Raw genomic sequence first — 23,000 nt, 5'->3', positions numbered from 1 at the left:
ATTTTAACCATAGGTAACCAGTCATTTTGGTTGATTCAGTCCTTGATTATCTAGATCAGCTGTGTCAAACTGAAATCGAAATGCAGCCCTGTGGGCAGCATATTGACTTATAAAACCACAAATTCACATCATCTGCATTGTGTTGTACTTTTGTTTATCCTGTTAAACATTTCCAATTCCAGGCTGCAAGGAGGGAGGGGCAGTGAGTTTTTATTCTGATCTAGATTGTTTCCTCAATCAATTCTCCATTTCACTTTGGAAGCACAGCTTTTTGAGCAATAAACAATAAGTAAGTAAATAGGATGGTTTTATACATAGCTTAATATAGGCTTGTGAGACATCATTTGAAAACCTGGCTCTGCTGCTTAAGAACTGTGTTACCTTGAACATGTTTCCTCATTTGTAAAATGGAGACAGGAATATATTTATATTGTCTGACTCCCAAGATTGACATAAGTGGAGGACTCTGAAAGCCTTGAATGCCTACATAAAAGTGAGTTATTTTTTATTAGAAGAGAATCAGCATAGTATGTTGCAAATGGCTGTTTACTCAGACTTAGAAAGACCCAGAGCACAGCTCAGCTTTGGCGCTTTTCAGTGGTGTGTCTCTGAGTAAGTCAGTGTTACTATCCTGAACTGGAAATAAGAACACTTACTACTACTACTAACTTACTACTAAGTTATTGTGAAGAAAGTGTTTGTGAACAATAAATCAGGGGACAGAGCATGGAACTTGCAGTCAGGAAAACCTGGGTGATCCCAGGAAAGTCCCTTAACCTGTGTCAGCCCCATTAAATCAGACACTTACATTTACACTTATACTAAAACTTACAGTGTTACACTTAGTAACACTGGCACTGTCCTAAACACTGGGATTACAGAGAAAGGGAAAGACACTGTCTCTTCTTTTAGGGGATTCACATCATAATGGAGGACATAGCACATAAACCACATGGAAGCACTATCAAAAAAGATAGTGCTAGGTCGGGAAAATTTGATGATGGCTAGGAAAGGCCTCCCATAGAATGTTGGGGTTTAGCCTCAGTTACTTCATCTGTAAAAGGGGAATTAAAAATACCTCAGTATTTTTGTGAGATAATATGTAAAGTGCTCCATAGATGTTTGCTGTGTTATTATAACATATTGTTCACTCTAGTAGACCCTGGATTCTTTGAAAATATTCTAGATTGAGGGAATTCTTTGAAAATAGTCTAGACTAAGGGAAATATTCTAGACTCGTAGAAAGGAAATGTTAAAAGTACTTACCTCAGTGTTTTTGTGAGGTGAAATGAGATAATATGTAAAATGTTCCATAGATGTTTGCTATTGTCATTATAACATATTGTTCACGCTAGTAGGACCCTGAATTCTTTGAAAATATTCTAGATTGAGGGAAAGTAAATCTTATACTGCTGTGTAAGTCTTCACTTCCCCAGGTTCCCAGGTCTTTTCTCAGAAGCCTTAAACAAGCTGTTTCACATCTGGAGAAGCAAATGGAACCAAATGATCTGAATAAATATGGGGAAAGCACAGCTTCTCCCCCTCCTCCCTGCCAGACCAAGAATATAAGTCATGAAACAAAGGTCATTCATTCCCATGAATGAAACCAGATACCAGTTTCTTCATCTTTTTATTTTTTTTAACTATTTATAGCTGACAGTGACAGTAATAAGTCACCATGGCAGGGGGGTAAGGAAGAGCTAAATACATTCATTCCTAAAATCCCAAAGTTCTTATGGGAAAAGGTGATACCCCCCCCCAGTCTTGCAGGAAGAGTCTGATCCAGTCTTCAGGAAAGCTAGAGAAATTCAGCTGCTGAAATAGGGGACACTGCCCCAGACCAGAAAATTCACTCTTCTGACACATGGCTGACTTGTGGGAGACACATCACTGAAAAGCATCAAAGCTGAGCCGTGTACTGAGTCTTGCCATGTCTGAATCAACAGCTATTTTTGACAAATTATGCAGTTTTGTTGTTTATTCAGTACTTTTTTTCAGTCACGTCTGACTCTTTGTAACTCCATTTGGGGTTTTCATGGCAAAGATACTGGGGCAGCTTGCCATTTCCTTATCCAGCTCATTTTACATATGAGGAAACTGAGGCCAACAGTATTAATAGACTTGCACAGGATCACACAGCTGATAAGTTTCTGAGATTGGATTTAAATTCAGGTCCTTTCAATCCAACATATAAAGGACTGCTTGCCATCTAGGGGAGGGGGTGGAGGGAGGGAGGGAAAAAAAATTGGAACAGAAACGAGTGTCAATATAAAGTAATTATTAAATAAAAATTTAAAAAATATATTAAATAAAAAATAAAAAAATAAAAATAAAAATAAAAAAATAAATTCAGGTCCTTCTGACTCCAGACCCAGCTCTCTGACTACCTACATGTCCCATGTTGGTAGGAATGTTTATGACTTAATCTTCAGAGGAAAGCTCATGGTCATAGATATTGAACAGAAAAATGGAAAATGTAGATTAGAACATGTCAGAAAACAGATGGATCTTAGAACATAGAATGTCAGAGCAGACAGAGCCATTAGGACATAGTCTTACAACACAAAGAGTAGTAAGTCAGAGTCACCAGGTCCATTAGAATACAGAGGATTCTATATTCTTCTAGAATATAGAAGAAAAAGACTTCCTCAAAATCCTTTCATACCTTCCCCCTGGAATTATCTCTAATTTATCCTGTACATAGGTTATTTGTATATAGTTGTTTGCATATAGTCTCCTTCCATTACAGAGTTCTTTGCGATAAGAAACTGTCTTTTGCCTCTCTTTATATCCCCAGCACTTAACACATTTTCTGGCACATAGTAGAGCTTAATAAATATTTGTTAGACTGATTAATTGATAGTTTCCTTAGATCAGATGGTCTATAAAGACCTTTCCATTTTTAAAGTTCTATATATGTTACTAGCATCTCAGTTATTACCTTTAAGTTGATATAATTTCTTCTAAAATAAAAATGTTCTGATCATAGTATCTTAAAATTCCATAGCTAGAAAGTACCTAGACAGTCAAATAGTCCAACTCCTCCTAAAAACAGGAATCTTGTTGGACAAGTGGTTGTCCACCATCTACTTGAATACCTTCTTTGATTACAAACTCAGTGTTTAATAAGATAGATCATATAAGCTAATATAAGTCAACCTTTGTTTCCTTAAGCAGCAATTCATATATATATATATATATAAAAATTTCCACTGGGTCTAACAGAACATACCTACAATCTCCATTTGGTGGGGAAATCAGAAGATGAGGGTAAGAATGAGGCTCAGGCTGGTGGAGCTCTTGAACTCAGGAGTTTTGAGCTGCAGTAGGACTAAAGATGATCAAATTTTGGTACTAAGTATGGCACAAATATGATTAAACCCCTAGGAATGGAGGGCCACTAAGCTCCCTGAAAAGAGGTAAGCTAATCCAGGTTGGAAACTGAGCAGGTCAAAGCTTCGTGCTGATCAACGGTGAGATTACATCATGAGTAGCCACTGTAATTCCAATCTGAATTCATTCAGGATACTCATTCTTAAAAACAAACCAAAAAAAAATGTAAATTTCCTTTTTTATCTATGTAAGGCTGAATGGAGATATACTACCATGTATTCAGCTATTCGTAATACTCTAATATGTCTTTGGTGAAGAATAATTAATCTCTTTATATATATATACTTTGAATCATAAAGTCAGGGACCATTTAAGAAAGAAAGACCATGGAATTCATCAGTGAAATATAAGCTGCCTGAGAGCAGTGAATACTTGATATTTTGTCTTTACATGCCCAGAGCCCTGCCCAGAGGAGGTGCTTATGAAATGTGGGCTTGATTTTTTTAATTGATTTGCTTCTGGTACATCTCTTTACCTTACTGAGGAAACAGTCAAGATACATAAAAGTGAATTGATCTTTCCAGAGTGACTTATTAGTGATAGAGCAAGAATCAGAAAAGTGAAATCAGTCTTGAGGGTAATGCTCAGATACTACTAATAATTACTCCCATTTCTGTAGCACTTTGCAGTTTCCAAAGTGCTATGCTCAAAATAGTCCTGTGCCACAGCAAGACAAATAACATTATCACTATAATGAATAAGAATTTCATATTTCAAAGAGTGTCAGCATTTTCCAAGAACCCCTTTTCATATCATGTGCAACAGAGTTTGAGAAATCCTGATAGAAGAAGGCTCTGAACCAGGTAGGGACTCAGGATCATAGAGCTGAAAAGTCATTTAGTTCAACTTTCTTTATTGATAGATGGGGAAACTGTGTTTCTGAAAAATTAAATAACTTTGCCCAGTTCACACCATCAAGCCCTTTACTCAATTTAAATTTCCTGTCAAATTCCTCACCTCAAGGTCCTTTCATTCCAAATCCAGCACTCTTTCCACCACATCTAAGGATAATTGATATTTCTGAAAGTAGTTTATCATTTGCAAAACATTTTCTTTTTTCATGCTCATTTTACATAGGAAGAAACTGAGGATCAGTAAAGTGATTTATCTAATAAATGGAAGATGTAGGATTCAGATTCAGTTCTCTTGTACTCTTAAAATACTTTCATTGCAAAGTATTTCCCTTTATTGTCAGTGTGGAAGGAAAGAGGAGGTGGGGCCTTGTCATATATGCCCTTAAACATGAATGTTTTCCAAATTGCAGTTTTCTATCATGATTTAGTTTCATGGCCACTGTTTTTAAGAGGAGAAAAAAATAGTCAATTGGAATTTGAGTCAATCAGACTGTATTTGAGAAAGATTTTGCAGCAGCCTTGAGATGTGGTAACCTCTTCCAAGGAGTTCAAATGCTGTGGGGCCCATGAGACGCAATCATAAGGCTGCATTACAAGTAATTTATGGGGTCAGCCTGGGAAAGGAAATTTCAGGCAAACTCAGAATCAAGATATCTCTCCAGCCCTCCCCCATTTCCCCCCATTCCTTTCCTGAAATTGAGAGTTCTCATAAAATGATATAATTTAGTCACCTGGCAGCATGTTCTCATATAGTGTTTCACAGGATAAAAGGCAAGAGAGAAATTGACCTTTAAAAATATTGTGTTTCAGGCAGCACATAAAGGTTTTGCAAGGCGTGCGAATGGAGTCAGAGAATTTATTATGGAGAATGGTAAAAACTTCTACAAAATGTGTATTCAGAGGAAGCTGTGCTCCCCAGAGTGACCCCCCTGACATAGTTATGCATTATGCAATGGTTCTATTTCAGGAGTCCCCACAATTGCTGGATGAGTCTGGCTTGCTGCAGCCCACCTGTGGAGTGGGCTATCATGCATAGACAACTTTGAAAAGACTTAGGGTTGCAAAGAGACTAATTGATTCATTTTGCAATCCCTATGACAAAATAGACTTGCAGGCTAATTTTGCCAAATTCCCTTTTCCTATGAGGTCTAAATACAGTAAAAATGAAATGAGTATACTTTTCTGCCATAAATTGTTGCTCCGACTAATAGAGTCTTAAAATTGAGGGGGCCCTTGAAACATCCTACAATCCAAGAACACAAAATGCCAAAGCTAGAAGGTAATTTAGAACATAGAAAGAATATAGAATATAGAATATTAGACCTAGAGAGAGACTACGGAACATGGAAAGTTAGAAGAGAATGAAAGAATATGGGATAATAAAGTGAGAAAACATCTTGGTTAAAAGAGTTTAGAACTCAAAATGTTAGAATACAGAAAATCAGACCTAGAAAAGACTAGCTAACAAAGAAAAATTGGAACTTAGAATTATAGAACTGGAAAGTATGTTAGAACATAAACTCTTAGAACTAAAAGAAATCTTAAAACTAGAGCATTAAAACTAGAAAGGATTTTAGAATGTAGAATATTAAAACTGGGTAGTAGTGTGCTTAAAGGGGGTTTGGAACCAGTAAGATTCATCTTCTTGATTTAATATCTGGACTCAAACACTTTCTAATTATGTGATCCTGGATAAGTCATTTTAAATAAGTTTGCCTCAGTTTCCTCATCTGTATGAGATGGAGAAGGAAATGGCAAATCACTCCAATATCTGCTCAGAAAACCGAACTGGGGTCATGGAGAATTGCACACAAATGAAACAACTGAATAAAAATAAATGCTTATTTCCTTTCCCCCTCAAAGGTCATGTAGTCCAATCCCCACCAAAGTTATGAATCCTTTTTACAACATCCCAACAGCTGGTCATACAGTTTTTACTCCAAGACTTGAAATGACAGAGCATCATTTTCCACATTTTTGACAAGTCTTCATTTTAGGAAATTTGATTTTCCCAAAGAAATTTTTCTGCTAACAGTCACATCAACCAGGTGTTGAAACTGTCAGTCTCCTTCGTGGCTACATTGCTTTTTTTGGATTAAATTGGATTCTGTTAGGAATGAAGGTTAGGTTTCTTGAAGCTTCTTAACCTCCAAACCTAACTGAAGTGTCTCCCTTCAAGTGTCATCCTTCCAGATCTATATGCTGGAAAAGCCTTCAAAAAGGGTTTCACTATTTGGATGAATAGATTTGTTTTGGGGTCTGTGTCCATGATTAAAAGATGTTGGTAAAGAAATGCCCACTAAGAAATGACAGTCTGTTTTCAGCAGTCAGAGACCTGATTTGGGGTGGAAGAGAGAGCTTCTTCCCTGGGAGGCCTTTTGCCAGCAACTCAACATGTTACCTTAAATTAAGTCTCAGCTCCTCACTGGAACATTATTCTCTTCTTTATAAAATGAGGAAGTTGGACTAATGCAGGAGTCCTTAAGTCTTTCTTGTGTCATAGACTCCTTTGGCAATCTGATGAGCCTGTGAATCCCCTCCACAACAATGCATCTAAATGCATAGAATAAAACAGCATTACAAAGGAAGTCCATTATATTGAAATTCAGTTACCAAAATGTTGTTTAAAAGATATGAACCGCAGTTGGATAATTTTGAAGATCTTTTTCGGTTCCCTATGTGTACCCTGAAATCTTATAAAATGATGTTGTTAGGTCTTCAATGGAGCCTTTTTGGCCAAACCTTTATATCTTTATGGATTGAGAGGATGTGTCAATTGATAGCACTGGCCTGAGGAAGAAGCACTGTTACTCCCCTTCCTTCCCCACTTCTCCCCTGACCATCCAAAAAGCTATAGAGTAGAAATGTTTGTTTTCATTAGTTTTTTGTTATTAAAGCTCTATTAGGATTTACACAATACTTTCCTGAAAAGAGGTAGCATGAGATATTGGACTAGGGTCTTGATTTTGAAGCCTGAATTTTCTGTTGGCTATCTGATTATATAGAAGCCACTTTCTCTTTCTCCAGGTCTTTTTTCTCCCCTGTAGAATGGCAGGGATACATTACCTCTAAAAGTGAGTCTTTTTGATGGGAGGCAAACATGAAAAGGTCTATTATTCTCTTCTTTCAGTTAACTTCCAAACTCTTCACAATCTTTTCTTAATGAGGAAATGAGTAATCTCCCATTTTCTCATGGGTCACAGCAGGTATGTTTTCAGATTTCCTGAAGCCAAAAAAAAATGAATTCATAATGCACTAGCTAAATTTATGAGCCTTCTACACCAAAAGGTATTTATTGAGATCCAAGTATAGCATAGGGAAGGAGCTCTAGATTTGGGAGCAACGAACCTGGTTTCAAGTCCTGACTCTGTCACTAATTAACCATGTAATCTGAGTCAAATCATATTTCTTCCTCTGTAAGATAAGGGAGTTAAAGTTGGTTACTTCCTAAGGTCTCATGTTCTCTAATGTCTCTGCATCTTTGGCATAAGAACAAAGCTAAGTGAAAGCCATCACATGTGGCTATGGCTAAATATTTGAATAGTATCTCAGGTTTTTGTCTCCATTTTCCTAATACCCCTGAGAAACTGAATTGGGTGGGGGCTGAGGCCAGAAGGCAACAGCAAAGGAACAGAAGCTCACAATCTAAAGACTTAAGTACATTTGGTATTTACCAGCCTTAGAACTTGGGCAAATCAGTTCACCTCTTCATCTTCAGATGTTCTATGTGTCAAATGATCAACTTGGATTAAGGTGATGTTTAAAGTTCTTTGGAACTCTGACATTGTATGTTCTGTCTTCTTACATTCTTAGTTTTAAGGTACTTTCCCGTTTTCTTTGTTGTTGTTGTTTTCGGACAGTTCCATTCTAATTAACCTACATTTGGAGTACTCTAGGGTACCATGTTCTGGGAAGGGCATTGATAAACAAGAGTTCTTCCAGAAAGAAATCAGGAGTGGGGGAGATGGAGGCCATGTCACATGAGAAATGAATGAGGGAAAGAAGATTGGGATGGAGGAGGAGACATGACATTTGTCCTCATACATTGAAATTTGTTGCATGTCAGGGAAATTCAACTTCTACTTGATTTCAGGGATAGAACTAAAGGGTATTCCCTTTAGTAGAAGTCAGAGAGAAACAGACATAGACTCAACATATGGAAAAATTTTGATTAAAGATATCTAAAATTGGAATGAACTTCCCCAACAGGCAAAGAAATTCAAGTGTAGGCAATTGGGTAACAAATAACAGCAAATCGACAAACATTTATTAAGCACCAATTCTATGCCGGGCACTGTGCTAGGTGCTGGGAGTACAAATACAATAAGTGAAGCTGTTCTGTCTCTAAAGGAGATAATACTTTACTAGAAAAGGCAAAAAGTATATAAGTAAGTATATCAAAAACACAAATCCTTGTATTGAACTGTTGCAGACTGGCTGTTTGGTTCCAAGTTGGACCAGATGGCCTCTGAGTGCACTCTGAGCGCTAGAGATTCTGTGTCTCTTGAAAGAATAGAGTTTGTGACCAAGTGGAATAAAACAAATGTTAGTGAAGTCACTGTGTTCCAGAGGCCAGAAGGGAAATGCTGACTAGACCCTGCTAGTGATGAAATCTCCCACAGAAATTCTTTCAGAGCTCACCTCACACATCACCTTGTTGCAGCTGCTTTGATTTTTTCTTCCATAGTCACCTATGTTTTTTAATTGAATTGCCTCAAGTGAGAGGGGGAAAAAGAGAAGGAAACAGAGGGGCAAGAAAGTAACTTGCCTAATTCAGCCTCCTAGAAAAACAGCAAATACATTAGTTGCTATTCTTTCAAGGTTTTAGAGAGCTTGTCATATAAAGGTCAATAGCTACCATCATTCATATTCAGTTTACCCCCACCAAGGAAATGTCTTAAAAGCAAATCCAACATATAATCAAGACCTATTTATGACTTTTAGACTCTTTAGCTGCCTGTGCCAACTTCCTAATGTATGCATTCCCCACAAGATGTATTTCCTCCATCCTAGGGTCCATTTTTCATAATTATTTGTGAATCTGCTCCCATTATGCCGCAGACTTCTCAGACAACACTGAATAAATAGCCAGCCCTCCTTTTAAGGAAGGATGGTGAGCAGAGGGTAGTATAAGGAATAGAAAGAATTATACTCTCTGATTATCAGACAATTCTTCAGATTGATTATAGAGAACTCATCCCAAATTGAGCTTAATCATCAATTTTTAAAGTAGAGGATTAGGAAGTGGACAATCATGTAAATAGGTTTGGGCCAACCACTGTCTCTTCTTGGCTTGTGTTTGTAAAGCCTAGCACATAATTCAGTACCTGTGCTATCTAAAGCATTGAATCAGTGCCTGTTGACTTGACTTGATTTGCTGTTCCCTGGAAGTAGCCATCTCAGATGTCACATCAACAATATTATTGGGATCTCTGTTTCCTCATAATGGAGTGGTATCTTAAGGACTCTCCTCCAATACAATCTTGTGTCTCATAAAATTCTCTTTCAAAAATCTAATAGTGGGAATCCAACAAACACAGAAATACAGATGATATTATTCCAAAGGACCAGTCTTTTAGACTAAATGAGAGCTTGTCACCTCTACAATATCCCTAAGAAGATGTCATCAAATCTTACGTTCCAAACCTCCAGCAATGGAGAGATTACTACCTCATGAGTCTTGGGTGTTTATCATTTTTTCTGAACCAAAAATCTTCTTCTCTTCAATACCCCTCTTCATTCTTTCCCCTTTCTTCATCCCGCCATCCTGTACTCTGGGGCCACCCCAAACTAGTAAAATCCCTTTTTCTCATGACAACTTTTCAGATGGTGGAAGGCAGCTGGCTGAGACTTCTCTTCCTCAGTCCAAATATTTTCATTCCCTGTGATCTATGCTTAGAAATGAAATATACTAAGGACAAAGGCAAGATCTAGAAAAAATGTTAGAAGAATATTTGAGAAGAATATTTTTAACTGAGAGGATTTAGGGAAGTTTTCATGGCACCCAACCCTGGCCTCAAAGGATTTCAGTGGTCAGAAGTAACAGGCAATATAGGTGACCACATCTGGGTTTGTCTCAAGCTCACCCATTGTCCCCCAGAGTTCCTGTATGTCACTCTCAACAGCCCAAACTATTTCCATGTGTGTTATTTTGCACATGTGGTTACTGTCCATAGCAAAGATACTAATAAGCAGTGAAAATGTCTTAAATGTGGGCAGGAAGAAGAAAATCTGGAACAATCCACAGATTACTCAGTCTGCCCTGTATCATATATCTGAAAGTTCTTTGTCAGCTCTTTAAGTGCCATATAAACAGGATTTATCTGGATTATCAGCCCTGTGGGGCAGGTGGTGTAGCATTGTCTAATTTTATAGATGAGGAAGCTAGGATTCAGAAAGATTAAATTATTTGCCCAAGGTCACAGGATGGATGATGGAGCCAATTTTGATTCAAAACATATAATCCCTCCTGGAGTGTAAGTTCCCTTAGGGAAAACGCTTTCTCATATTCATATTTGTTGAAGTATCTAACAGATGACCTTGAGTATAATAAGCATCAGTATGCATAAAGTAATATAAAGAGCTTTGAATTTGAGTCAGAAATTTTGCCTCTTAATAGTTGTGTGACCATGGGCAAGTACCTTCTACTTCATGAGTCTTGTTTTTCTCCTCTGTAAAATGGGATGACTGAATTAAATAATGTCTGTGATTCTGTGAATGAATGAATGAATGAATGAATACAATGCTATGATTAGATTGTATATAGAAATGAGAACCAGAAATATAGCTCACACATACATATTATCACACACATACACACACCAAGAACTGACCTACCACTTTAGAAGCAATCAACTAGCCTTTTTAAATAACTCATGTTACCTTTCTTAAGTACCAGGAATTTTGCTGGAAGCTGAGGATACAAATTTTATTTTAAAAAGAAGCAATCCAGGGGCAGCTAGGTGGAGCAGTGGATAGAGCATCAGTTTTGAATTCAGGAGGACCTGACTTAACACTTCCTAGCTGTGTGACCCTGGACAAGTCACTTAACCCTAATTGCCTCAGGGGGAAAAAAATCCTCAATCTTCTGAAGAAATTTCCATTATCCTCCATCTCTTCTATCTTCCCTACCTAGGAAGAGAAAATTGTGAAGGTCTTTAAATAAGGTGGAGAGACATTCCAAGGCAAGGAAAGTATAAATTAAGTAGTTCTTTTTTCCCTAAAAAAGTGACAAAGCTATTTGGAGTTGAGGGAAGAATTATTTCTTTTAAATCCCAGCTCAAATGTTACCTCTTCCATGAAGGCTTAGGGTCTTGGGATCATAGTGTTAATAGAATTCTTAAAGATCAAACTGAGATCTTTGGAGGTCTTACCTTTAAAAAGCCAAGATCTCCCATTAAATCCAGGGCCATCTCCAGTCTTCCTGATCTATATTGGTTACTGGATCCAGATGACTCGGGAAGGGAAAGTGGGGCAGGTAACCTTGTACAGCCTCCCTCACTTAAATCCAATTCATCTGCATGTCATGGTATCACCTCCCTGACTATGGTCTCCTTCCAGAACCAAGGACAAACAGACAACAACAATGGAGGTTATTTAGTCACTTTCTTTCATTTATAGATGAGGAAATTAAAGCCATCAGTGACAAAGTGACTTGCCAGGGTGGTCTAGCATTTGCAAGTGACAGAGCTACTATTTGAACCCAGAACCTCTGACTCAATCATTTAATCAGTAAATAAACATTTATTGTATATCAGCCACTGTGCTAAGTTTCAGAGATATAAAAGTAGGCAAAAGATAGTCCCTGCCTCAAGAAGCTTACAATTGACGCCAAATTCAGTACTATCAGTCTTTCTTATTCTTATTCCTCTTGTCCATGATGTTAATTACATTTTTCTTTATACTTAAGATTTCTATTGTATTAGTTAATATTTTAAAACTAATAACATCAAGTATCACCTTGTCCATAAAACTTTCCCTGATGCTGCCTTTTATTAGCCACCTCCCCCGACAAAACACAAACAGTACTTTCTTTTGCCATCCTCTAGGGAACTCATCACTAAGTATTGTTCATTTATAGTTGTCTATAGTTATCTTCTCTCCCTTCTGTACCTCATACTTGATAGTTAGCATTCCAATAACATTTGGGGTCAGTTAGGTGATGTAGTATAGCTCCAGTCCTGGAGTCAGAATCAAATCCAACATCAGACACTGCTGTGTGACCCTGGGCAAGTTACTTAACCCTGTTTGCCTCAGTTTCCTCAATTGTAAAATGAACTTGAAAAGGAAATGGCAAACTACTCCATTATCTTTGCCAAGAAAACTCCAAAGAGTTGGACATGATTCAGAATAACTGTTGAAAACAACAAATATAGCACTTTAATGATTTCAAAGCTTTTGTATATTTTATCTTATTTAATTATTATGGCCACTTGTGAATTAGATGCTATTATTTTTTTCTAATTTACAGATGAAGAAACTGAGGTAGATAGCAGTTTAATAACTTAGCTAGAGTCACACAACAAGTAAGTGTCTAAGGCTAGATTTTAACTCAGGCCTTCTTGACTCCAAGCTCAGTGCTTTATCTATATACTACCTTGATGATCCATTATGCATTCAATAAATATTTATTAAATGAATGAGTACTCTCACATAGTAAGCACTTAATAAATATTGGTTGCCTGCCTGTGGCTTATAAAACTGCAAAACAAAATAAAACAAAGTCAAGTTAGGGATTTTTTAAAAATGTACTATACTAAATCAGAGAAAGGAAAGATCATTTTCTACAGCAGAGGCAAAAGAAAAACTTCCTGGAAGAGTTGGCCTTTGGGCTTAGTCTTGAAGGACGAGTAGAGTTTCAGCAGTAGGGGATGGGGAGTGAGAAGGGAGAGGAGGATATTCCAGACTTAGTCTTGGAAAAAAGCTCAGGAAAGATAGAGATTTGTTTGGAGGATAAAATACACAAAGATGAGTAGAATGAGGTTAGTTTGGAAAGACAAGGGGATACCACATTCTGAAGGGTCTTGGATGTAAGGCAGAAAGCTGGGATTTTTTTTCCTGATAAATAAGGAAGATCCACTGAAGATTTCTGAGCTGGAGAGTGATGTGATAAGAAGTTTACATAAGATACATGAGAGACACAGGGTAGTTTGGGAGGGAGGGAGCTTAGAGGCAGGGATATCAAGTAAGGGCTGTACTGCATTAATCCTGGCAGACAAAAACCCGGATAAGATTGGTGATTTTGAACCCTCTTTTTCTAGAATCCAGCCCACTACCATGTATAGTACCCAATACATATCAGTTGCCTATGTACACACATATTTATATGTATTTGTATTTATATATATATATATATTTGAGATTATAGCCTGGAGAAATCTGGATGGTTTGTAGAACTTTGCAAATGAAAAAGGGTCTGCATGGGGGACCAAATTCTGGTATTAGTTTGCTTTAACTATGGGGAGGCTCTTGGATTCAAAAATATGAAGCAGCCTAATATAATAAAATAGGTACCAGCTACATGCTTACATGGTCTTCATTCAAATACTTGCTATGCTGTTATAACTTGGGCAAGAGAGACAAAAATAACCATGATTTACAATAATATGCCCCTTTTAAAAGTTAATTATTTCTTTTTATAGGCAGGTATTATATCTTTCTCACACCACCTCTCTCCAACTGAACAAATAAAAATTAGAAACAGATAAAACATCGATAACAATTATGCATGGTCCAGTAAAATAAATCCTGGCACTGGCTGCATTCAAAGATACATTCTTGTATTTTAAGTTCATCACCTTTATGCTAGGAGTTGGAGTAAGGTGGTGCTTCATCTCTTGTCCTCTGGACTTGGGTCATTTCTTGGAAGCCTGCCTCCTTGGGTCTCAGTTTCCTTTTCTATAAATTGAAAGAGTTGGAATAGATTGTTGCCAGACTTCTTCCAGTTCAGAATTCTTTGATCCTAATGATGCTTCATTCCAAAATTAAACTGGGTCCTGGCAATTACTTTATGTCCCAAGACTGGGAAGATACCACCTTGCTTAAATATGATCCCATCTTCTCCCCTGGCCCTCATGTCCAGCATGCTTTCTTTCAACCAGCACCTGTCAGACATTACTTAAACACGTAATTATAGCTGGAGCTAAAAGCAATTTGCATCTGAGTATTGATGCAGGCAAGACAGGTTTTCTGGCCCCCTCCATGATTCTGCGGCAAGGGGCCATCATTCAATTGCAGCAGACTTAGAAGCTGACCATTAAATCAGCTGGCACAATTGAAAGGCCGTGAAAAGTCACGGCTAATTTGAAATTTTATTAGCTCTTGGACTGCTCTCGGTTACCTCAGAATCAGTCTCAGGAAACCAGTTCTGTGGGCCTTTCTGAAAATTGTGATTCCTCCCACTGCCAAGGGCTCCAAATGGCCCGGACAGAGAATGTTGGAAATATTCCTTTCACCTTGGGGGATGATAATTGGTCCCTCATAAGCCAACAAATGAGTTTTGGAGACTTTTAGGGGATGATTTGCAGAGGTATGTATCAATTTCTGTGGTTTACCAGTCAGTCAACAAAGAACTGGACATTCTAACCACCAGTGATTTAATCTTAGAAATATAAGCGCTAAAGGGACTGTAGAATGTTAAATATTAGGATATTAGCAGAAAGAATAATGGGAGTGCAGTGACAAGACTTGTGAATATACCCTTCTTCTGTCTACAGACCTTAAGTTTCTTCATTTGTAGAAAGGTGTTTGATTAGATGGACTGTGAAATCCCTTCCCACCTCAGTTCTTTAATTCTATAATCCTGTGTATGTTAGAGTTGGAAAGGACTTGAGAATATTAAAAAAAAATAGAAAACAGAGCATAAATAGAGTTGAAAAGGGCTTCAGAAACCACCCTTTCCCACTCCCCATTTAAAATCAGTCTTTGGGGCAAGACCAAGCATCAGGCTGCCTATTTGAGGGAACAGGTATGGGATGGGAAAGAAACAAGTGTGAAATCACTTGTCTCTAACATTTAATATGGTTATGTGATGAGATAAGGGTACAATTCCCTGTACTTGGAATGTCTTCCTCCTTATCTCCATCTATTAAAATCCTGTTCATCCATTTCCATGCCCTTGCTGCCTCCTTCATCAAGCTCTTCCTATTCTTTCCCACTGCAAGGAATTTCAAATTTCTGTTTAAATCCCAGCTATTTCAATGGCTGCCTCCATAACCTTTGTAAGCCTCAGTATTTGCAACTGTAAAATGGGGCTCTTAAACTACTTTCCTCACAAAGTGGAGAGAGCACTTTCCAAACTATTTGAAGTACTATTACAAAGGTAGAAAAGCTCTTCCTTTCCCACTAATTTCCTGGGTGACCTTGGACAAGCGATCTTCCTTGGAGGTCTTTTAGCTATAAGTGTAGAGGAGGGTGACAGGTTGAGGTAGATAAGCTTGGAGTATCTGGGAGTCTTTGAAGTAAGTGATGTTCAAGGTCCCTTTCTACTTTAAGGGTCCAGGGGTATCTGTTCCCAGATCCCTTCCAGTTCTGACACTGTTTGGTGTTCTAACATCCTATGTTTCAAGTTCCTTCTAGCTGTAACAGTCTGTGAACAGCAGCACTATTTAAAAAAAAAAATGATTCCCAGAGGGATTAAGTGATATGCATAAGGATCATATGTAGAAGAAGGATGGGTCCCTAAGAGCAGAAGCCATAAATTAGAATGTCCAGATTCCCATTTAACTCAGGAAGGCATGCTGCATCTCCAAGCTGTCTTGTCTGTTTGCTGCATATAACCTCATACATTTACTGAACTGTGCTCTGGAGAAAAAGGGAGTGGATACCTCATGCTGAAATGCACAGATGCCAATTTTACAGAAACGCCAAGTACCTTCTTGTCTCCTGGCCTCTGTGCCTCGGTCCCACTGAGGGCTTCTGCACAGACAGAGCCAGGAGGAGGGAGCAGGTTGTGGTCAGCCTCTGGAACGTGCATGGCACATGGGTGATTTCATCTCAGCTGAAGCTGTAATATTGGCTGAGCTACAGCATGAAACTAATTTAGAGAGCAGAGTGGTGGATGTATACCATGTTCCTATAGCTGAAGTTTCATTGGACCGTGTGTGTGTGTGTGTGTGTGTGTGTGTGTGTGTGTGTGTATGTGTGTGTATGAATGACTTCTACCTGCTTTGTGAAAAACAGCTAAGAAAATAACTACTTATTCATTCATTTAATAAACATGTACTAAATTCCTCCTACATCAAAGCCATTTTATGGACTCTGGAGGGGAATACAAAGATGAATAAAATAGATAAGGGCCTGGCCCTCATCAACCTCATGTTTATGAAGGGGGGAGTTGGGGGCAATATGATGAATGTACAGTGAATTAGCATACAAAGCAGAATATGAAAGGTGGGATTTGAGAGAAAGATCATACAGAATATGGAAAGATCACTTCCTGTTAGAGGGATCTAGGAAGACTTCATGAGAAGCTAAATCTTGACACAGAAAGAGAGTCATGTCATATTGAGATTTTGCAAACAATTTTTTAGGAAACTCACAAAGAGTTTCTGGTAAGACACATAAACAGAATCCTAGCTAGAGTCATTGGGATATTTATTAAGTAAAAAATTTTGATATTTAAAGGGACTGAAAAGTATAAACTATCCTGTAGAATCCCCCAAAGTAGCTGCTCCAGGATGAGAATAACGGAGGTTTCAGATCCTGAGCAGAAGTTCCTAATAACTTTTCTCAGGCTTCAGAAAGCTAGATTAAGTCAAGCAGTCACAAATAATAATCTAGCAAAATAAATATATTTAGTTCTTAATGTTATTTCATATCCTAGCTCCTTTTTTAAAAAAAGATTATTTATCTAATAATTATTTTAGTATTTATTTTTATTCTAGTAACTAATTAGTCATTATTCTAATAATTCACAGGCACATTTAGGTCCAGTGGATAGGGCTGAACTTAAGAAGACTTGGTTAAAATCCAGCCCCAGACACTTACTATTGGTGTGACCGTGGGCAAGGCACTTAACCCTGTATGCCTCTGTTTTTTCTTTTGTTAAAAGGGGCGGGGCAGTGGGGCAGTAGTAATAACAGCACCTATCTCCCAGGATTATTGTGAGGATCAAATTAGACAATATTTGTAAGGCATTTTGCAAACCTTAAAAAAATACAAATCCTACATACAAAATCTAGTTGTTATTATTAACATATAATTATATTATGGGATTATGAAAATTTTAGATTTCTGAGCACTCTTAGAGATTAGCTAATCCAACTCCTACAGAAATCATTAATCCTTTAACATCACCAGCAAGTATCCTTCAGTTCTCCCCCCTAATACTTAGAATTATGAGGAAAACACTACAAATATAAATCACCATAAATAGTCAATTCCATTTTATTGTTCAGAAAATTTTCTTTCTCTTGAGCCAAAATCTGCCTCCCCTATAAATTCTAAACATTGATTTTAGTCCTTCTGATGAGATCCCAAGAGGACAAGTTTAAGTCAATTCTCTTTTCATGAAAATCTTTCAGATAATAAATTGATTTATCATTGATTGTTTGATGTTTAAATAGAGCAAGATCCCTCCCAAGTCTGCTTAGACATCCCTACTTCCTTCAGTTATTCCTCCTAGTGGCATATGAGCTTGTATCCCTTTATTCTCTTAGTCATCTGCCTCTAGTTACATGCCAGGATTATCAATACTCCCTCAAATTAGGGCAAAACTGGAAAAAATATTTTGTATCCTAATCAGATCAAATACTACAGGATCATCATTTTCCTAGCTGGTAAAGGGAATTCCCAGGTGAAGAAACTCTTGTATTATTATTATGCAATGACATCCAACTCTTCTTGACCCAATATCTTAGAAAAGATACTGGAGCATTTTGTCATGTCCCTCTCCAGTTCATTTTACAGATGAGGAAACTGAGGCACAAGGATTAATTGACTTGCCCAGGATCATACAGCTGTAAGTGTCTGAGATCAGATTTGAACTCAAGATTTCCTGACTCCAGGTCCAGCACTCTGTGCACTATGGCACCACCTAGTGGTCTTATAATTATAGATTTAGTTAGATGTATAGTTAGTTACATAGATATTTACAACCATGTATTTGGGGACAAATTACTTTTGCTCAGAAATCCTCAGTTTTTCCTTTCTAAAATTAGATTTGACCAGGTAGTGTCTCAAGGAGCTCTCAGGGCCTCGATCCTTTGTTCATAACAACTCCGCTGTTAAATTGCGGGCTCTTTCAGAGCAGGGGCTGCCTTTTGCCTTCCTTGGTGTCCTCAGTGGTTGGCACAGTGTCTGGCATTTAGGATTTCCTGCCTGTCTTCTAGGATGATTCCTGAATAGTTAGGCTTAGAGTTAGAAAGAGGGAGCACACCCACTCTAAATAATATCCTCTGATCTTTCCACAGATGGCTTGGTGGACTGCATGGACCCTGATTGCTGCTTACAGCCCCTGTGTCATGTCAATGCTCTGTGCCTGGGGTCTCCCGACCCTGTGGACATCATCCAGGAGACACAGGCCCCCGTATCTTCACAGAATCTGCGCTCCTTCTACGATCGCATCAAGTTCCTCGTGGGAAAGGACAGTACACACATAGTCCCTGGAGAGAACCCCTTTGATGGAGGGTAAGTGGACCATGTCTGTGGTACCTGTCAAAACACTTCCCTTAGTGACCCTGTGAGGCAGGGAATGCCAGAATTCAATTTTGTAAATGGGAAAAACTGAGGCTCATAACAAGAAAGTTACTTGACCATGGTGATGTTTGGTGAATTTCAGAGCTGGGATGTGAATCCAGGACTCCTGATTACAAGTCCTGTACCCATATAACCATATTATTTTACCTCAGTCCTCACAGGGCCAATAAGGAAGACCCTGGAGAGAGAATTAGAATGATAACAATGGCCAAAGCTATAGCATCCTTCATGTAGAATATAGAGAGAAGTCCTCCAGTTACTAACAGTCAAGTATTATTTCTGTCTCCAATTTAAAAAGGAGTGCTTCAGTTCTCAACAACCAAGGATTGTTTCTACCTAGCAGGAAGATCAGGAGTTTTTATTTTTGGAAGGAACTTTGAAGATCATTTGTCTAACCTTCTCTCCTTTCCACTGCCCTTCTCTCTCTCTCTCTCACCCCCAGCTCTCTTACAGTGGTCTCTTAGGAAACATTCCTTACAAAATGTCTTTCAGCTTTTGCTCAAACCCCTCCATTGATAGGCATCTCATCCCCATCCCAAGCATCCCATTTCACTATTGGACAACTCTGAGTGTTAAAAGTTCCTTCTTATATTGAGCTGAAATATGCTTCCCTGTAACTTGTGCCCACCAGACCTAGTTCTCTCTGCTGGAGCTACACAGAATAATTTGTCAAAGTGACTGCTGGAATATCTAGCTGCTTGAACTCTTCTTGTCACATCCTAGGCTGCTTGGTTTCTTAATTGATGCTTAACGGGCCAAATAACAGTTTGGCTCTGCTCTGGCAGCTCGGAGAGACAGACAGACAATTATGAAGTAAAAAGAACCCAGAACTGCATGTCCCCATGAAACAGATGAGGAAATAGAGAGCAAAAAAGCCTGTGTTCTTGTTGTTGCTGTTGTTTTGTTGTTGTTCAATCATTTGTTTTTGTTTCCAATTTGAGGTTCTCTTGACAAAAGTACTGGAGTGGTTTTCCATTTCCTTTTCTAGTTCATTTTACAGATGGGGAAACCGAGGCAAACAGGGTGAAGTGACTTGACCAAAGTCACAAAGCCAATAAGTGTCCGAGGCCAGATTTGAAGTCATGTCCTCCTGACTCCAGGCCCAGCCCTCTATCCACTGTACCAGCTATCCTATTTCTTCCTCTGTAAAATAAATCCACTGGCCTTGATGTTCTTGCTCTGACTTTTGGTGTTCTAAGAGCCTCTTTTCCAAGGTTCTCACTCTGAAGTCCTGTTGTCTGTGTTCTAACATAAAATCCCTTCCAAGGCTGACAAATTGTGGTTCTGTAATTCTCTAGACAGTTGATAGGTTTAGAAGCTGCCTGGTTAGCCCTTAGGGGAAATCTCATCAGTAGTATAATTATGGCCTTCCCTTTCCTCCACTCAGAGGCAACTTTTCTAGGTGTGTAGTTAATTTAATAGTCTTATCTTTCTAAAATGTGATATGCTTTCAGATTATTTTGAGCACCATCAGGAGTTATTTATTTTTGCCCTGCTCTGTTCACTGATCTGACAAGAAGCCTTCAACAGGGTTTCTACTTCGAGTCAAAGCCATTTGATAGTAAAAACACATCTAGCAATGTAAGCGTGGAGTGCCTTATTGAGTATCATTTGCTGTGGACCATCTGTTCAGTAGATTCCCATGGTTATTATTAAGAATAACTATCTAGTCCTCCTGACTATAAAGGATGAGGTGTGATGATGAAGTCATGAAATGTTCAGATAAACATACCAGAAATTAGACATGCAAATTAGGGGGTGCCACCTTAAAAGACTCTCTACCCCCAATTATGCAAGAAAATCATTCCAAATGAACAATTCTTAACCTTTTTTTTGCTTTATGGATCCCCTTTGGCAGTCTGGTGAAGCCTATGAATCTCATCTTAGAATAATTCTTTTAAATGCTTTTAAATAAACTGAAATAGATAAGATTACAAAGAAAGCCAATTCTATTGAAATATACTCAGAATTTTTTTTAAGTTCATGGACTCCAGTTTAAGAACCTCAGGATAAATTAATATTTGATATTCACAAATTGTTTTTCACTCAAAATGATATTGACTGAACGATCACTCAATTATTTACCACACTGGCCTTCAATACCTTTTGACCTTTTCCAAAAAATCAAATATGTTTTCATAGGGGAAAATGTGCCTTCACAAAGGAATAGGGAAAGAGAATGTTTTGATCTCACTGACTGTGACCTCCAAAAGAGCCTTGCCCTCAGGGAAAAGAAAAGTGTCTTAAGGAAAAAAGAATCAGGCTCCCAGCAATGACTTTAGGCACTCAGCTTATCTTAGATTAATTTCACTTGATCATTTTGAGCTCTGGACTGTTTGCCTCCCAGGGCCCAGCCTGGGCAGTGCCATCAGGGCAGTCACCCCATGGACAACTTCTCCAGTCAAGGATGCCACAGCAAGATAGAGGATCAGATCAAGAACTGTACCTGGAAAGATCCCAGCTCACCATGTATAGTCTCGTTCTCTGTTCACATAGTCTTTCTTTACTTTTGTCACTTCCAATCAGTCCTCCTTTCCTTCTACAGCTACCCAGTGGTCAGGCTAGCTCCCGAAATGACAGATGGATTAAGCTATTATGATATGAAGAATTATCATCATTATTATTATCATTTAAATATTGAAGACATTGATTATATATTGGAGGAAAAATTATAGGAGGTGTTCTTAGAGTTTAGTGGATAGTATCAGGTCTTAAGTCAGGAAAAACTCATCTTCCAGAGTTCAAATCTGGGCTCAGATACTTAACTAGCTATATGATCCAGCCTCAGTTTCCTTATCTATAAAATGAGCTGGAGAACGCAATGGCAAACTACTCCAGTATTTTTTCAAGAAATTCCCAGAAGAGGTCACAGAAAATTGGACATGATTGAAAATGACTAAATAAAAACAACAAAATTCTTGGAAAATTGGTACAGAATTTCTGACAAATATACATAGCTCTAATGAGGAAGAAAGGGGAAATTGTCTGAAGATATAGATGGATATATACACAGAACTGATCAATCAACCTAACTTTTAAGAGATGGGTATAAAAGATGGAAGTAAAGGTGGATAATGGATGATGAGTACAAAAAGATAGGATGGTTCTATAAGAACAGCATCATATAAGGTGATGCTCTTTGTTAAAATTCAGCAATCAATTTTCAAGTATCTATTGTTCACAAAGCCCCTGTGTTCAATGCACAAGATTTGTGAGGGAAAACAATATAATCCCTGTGGTCAGGGACTTTTAGGTTAATAGGAGGGTTATGACATGAACAAGCCGAATCATACAAAGTGAAAGTACAAATTGGACAAAGATGTAATCCAGTATTATCTAGGAAAATTACAAGATAACAAAGATGTTTAAATCCTGGTCTTTACTTATAATTTAATACATTTCTGTTCTATTGTGTATTATATTTATCTGTAAGTATGTGTTATCTCCATTGCTCCTTGAAGGCAAAGTATTTCATTCATCTTTTTCCTTTTATATTTTTTTATTGTGTGAGAAGCAACATGAGGTATAATGGATAGACAGCTGGCTTTGAAACTGAGAAGACCTGGCTTTGAGTCTTGCCCCTGATACATACTGATTATGTGATCCTTAGCAAGACACTGAAATTCTCTATGTTGTTAGGCATCTTTCTAAGACTATAAATTGCAAAGCAAATGATGAAGTGATTCAGAAAAGGGAGTTTTTCACCCTGGAATTCCACATACAGAAGAAATCACAGGTCCACTCTTTTTTCCTTTTCCCTCATCAGTCAGCACAAAGTGTTATGTGTAATAGCTATTTAATAAATAGTTAAAGCAAATAAGTCAACTTAGCAAAAAAAAAAAAAAGAATAAAAAAAGAAATTTTATTATATATGAGGTTCTGCCATTAGATGAAGAAATCCAAAAATTTTTAAAGTAAAATGGTCCCTACTCTCAAGGAGTTTATACTCTTATAAGAAATGTGGATAGAATAAAGACATATATATATACGTCTTCTACATATAAATAAATATCAGAAGTCATATATTTTAAAATAATGTTTTATTCATTTTTTACA

At 37.8% G+C, this 23,000-nt stretch overlaps 1 protein-coding gene across 1 annotated transcript in view; it reads left to right on the top strand.

Moving 5' to 3' along the window:
* Positions 1-23,000, top strand: part of TENM4 (teneurin transmembrane protein 4) — a 1,176,249-nt gene that overhangs the window by 1,023,187 nt on the left and 130,062 nt on the right. Inside the window, exon 18 of the mRNA XM_051987214.1 lies at positions 18,659-18,875. Coding sequence (XP_051843174.1) covers positions 18,659-18,875 — 217 coding nt within the window. The remainder of the gene's footprint in view (positions 1-18,658; positions 18,876-23,000) is intronic.

Source organism: Antechinus flavipes, chromosome 3, assembly GCF_016432865.1.
Source record: "Antechinus flavipes isolate AdamAnt ecotype Samford, QLD, Australia chromosome 3, AdamAnt_v2, whole genome shotgun sequence".
NCBI classification, from domain to species: Eukaryota; Metazoa; Chordata; class Mammalia; order Dasyuromorphia; family Dasyuridae; genus Antechinus; species Antechinus flavipes.
Note: the sequence above shows the minus strand (reverse complement) of the source record. Positions and strands in the feature narration are given on the sequence as shown.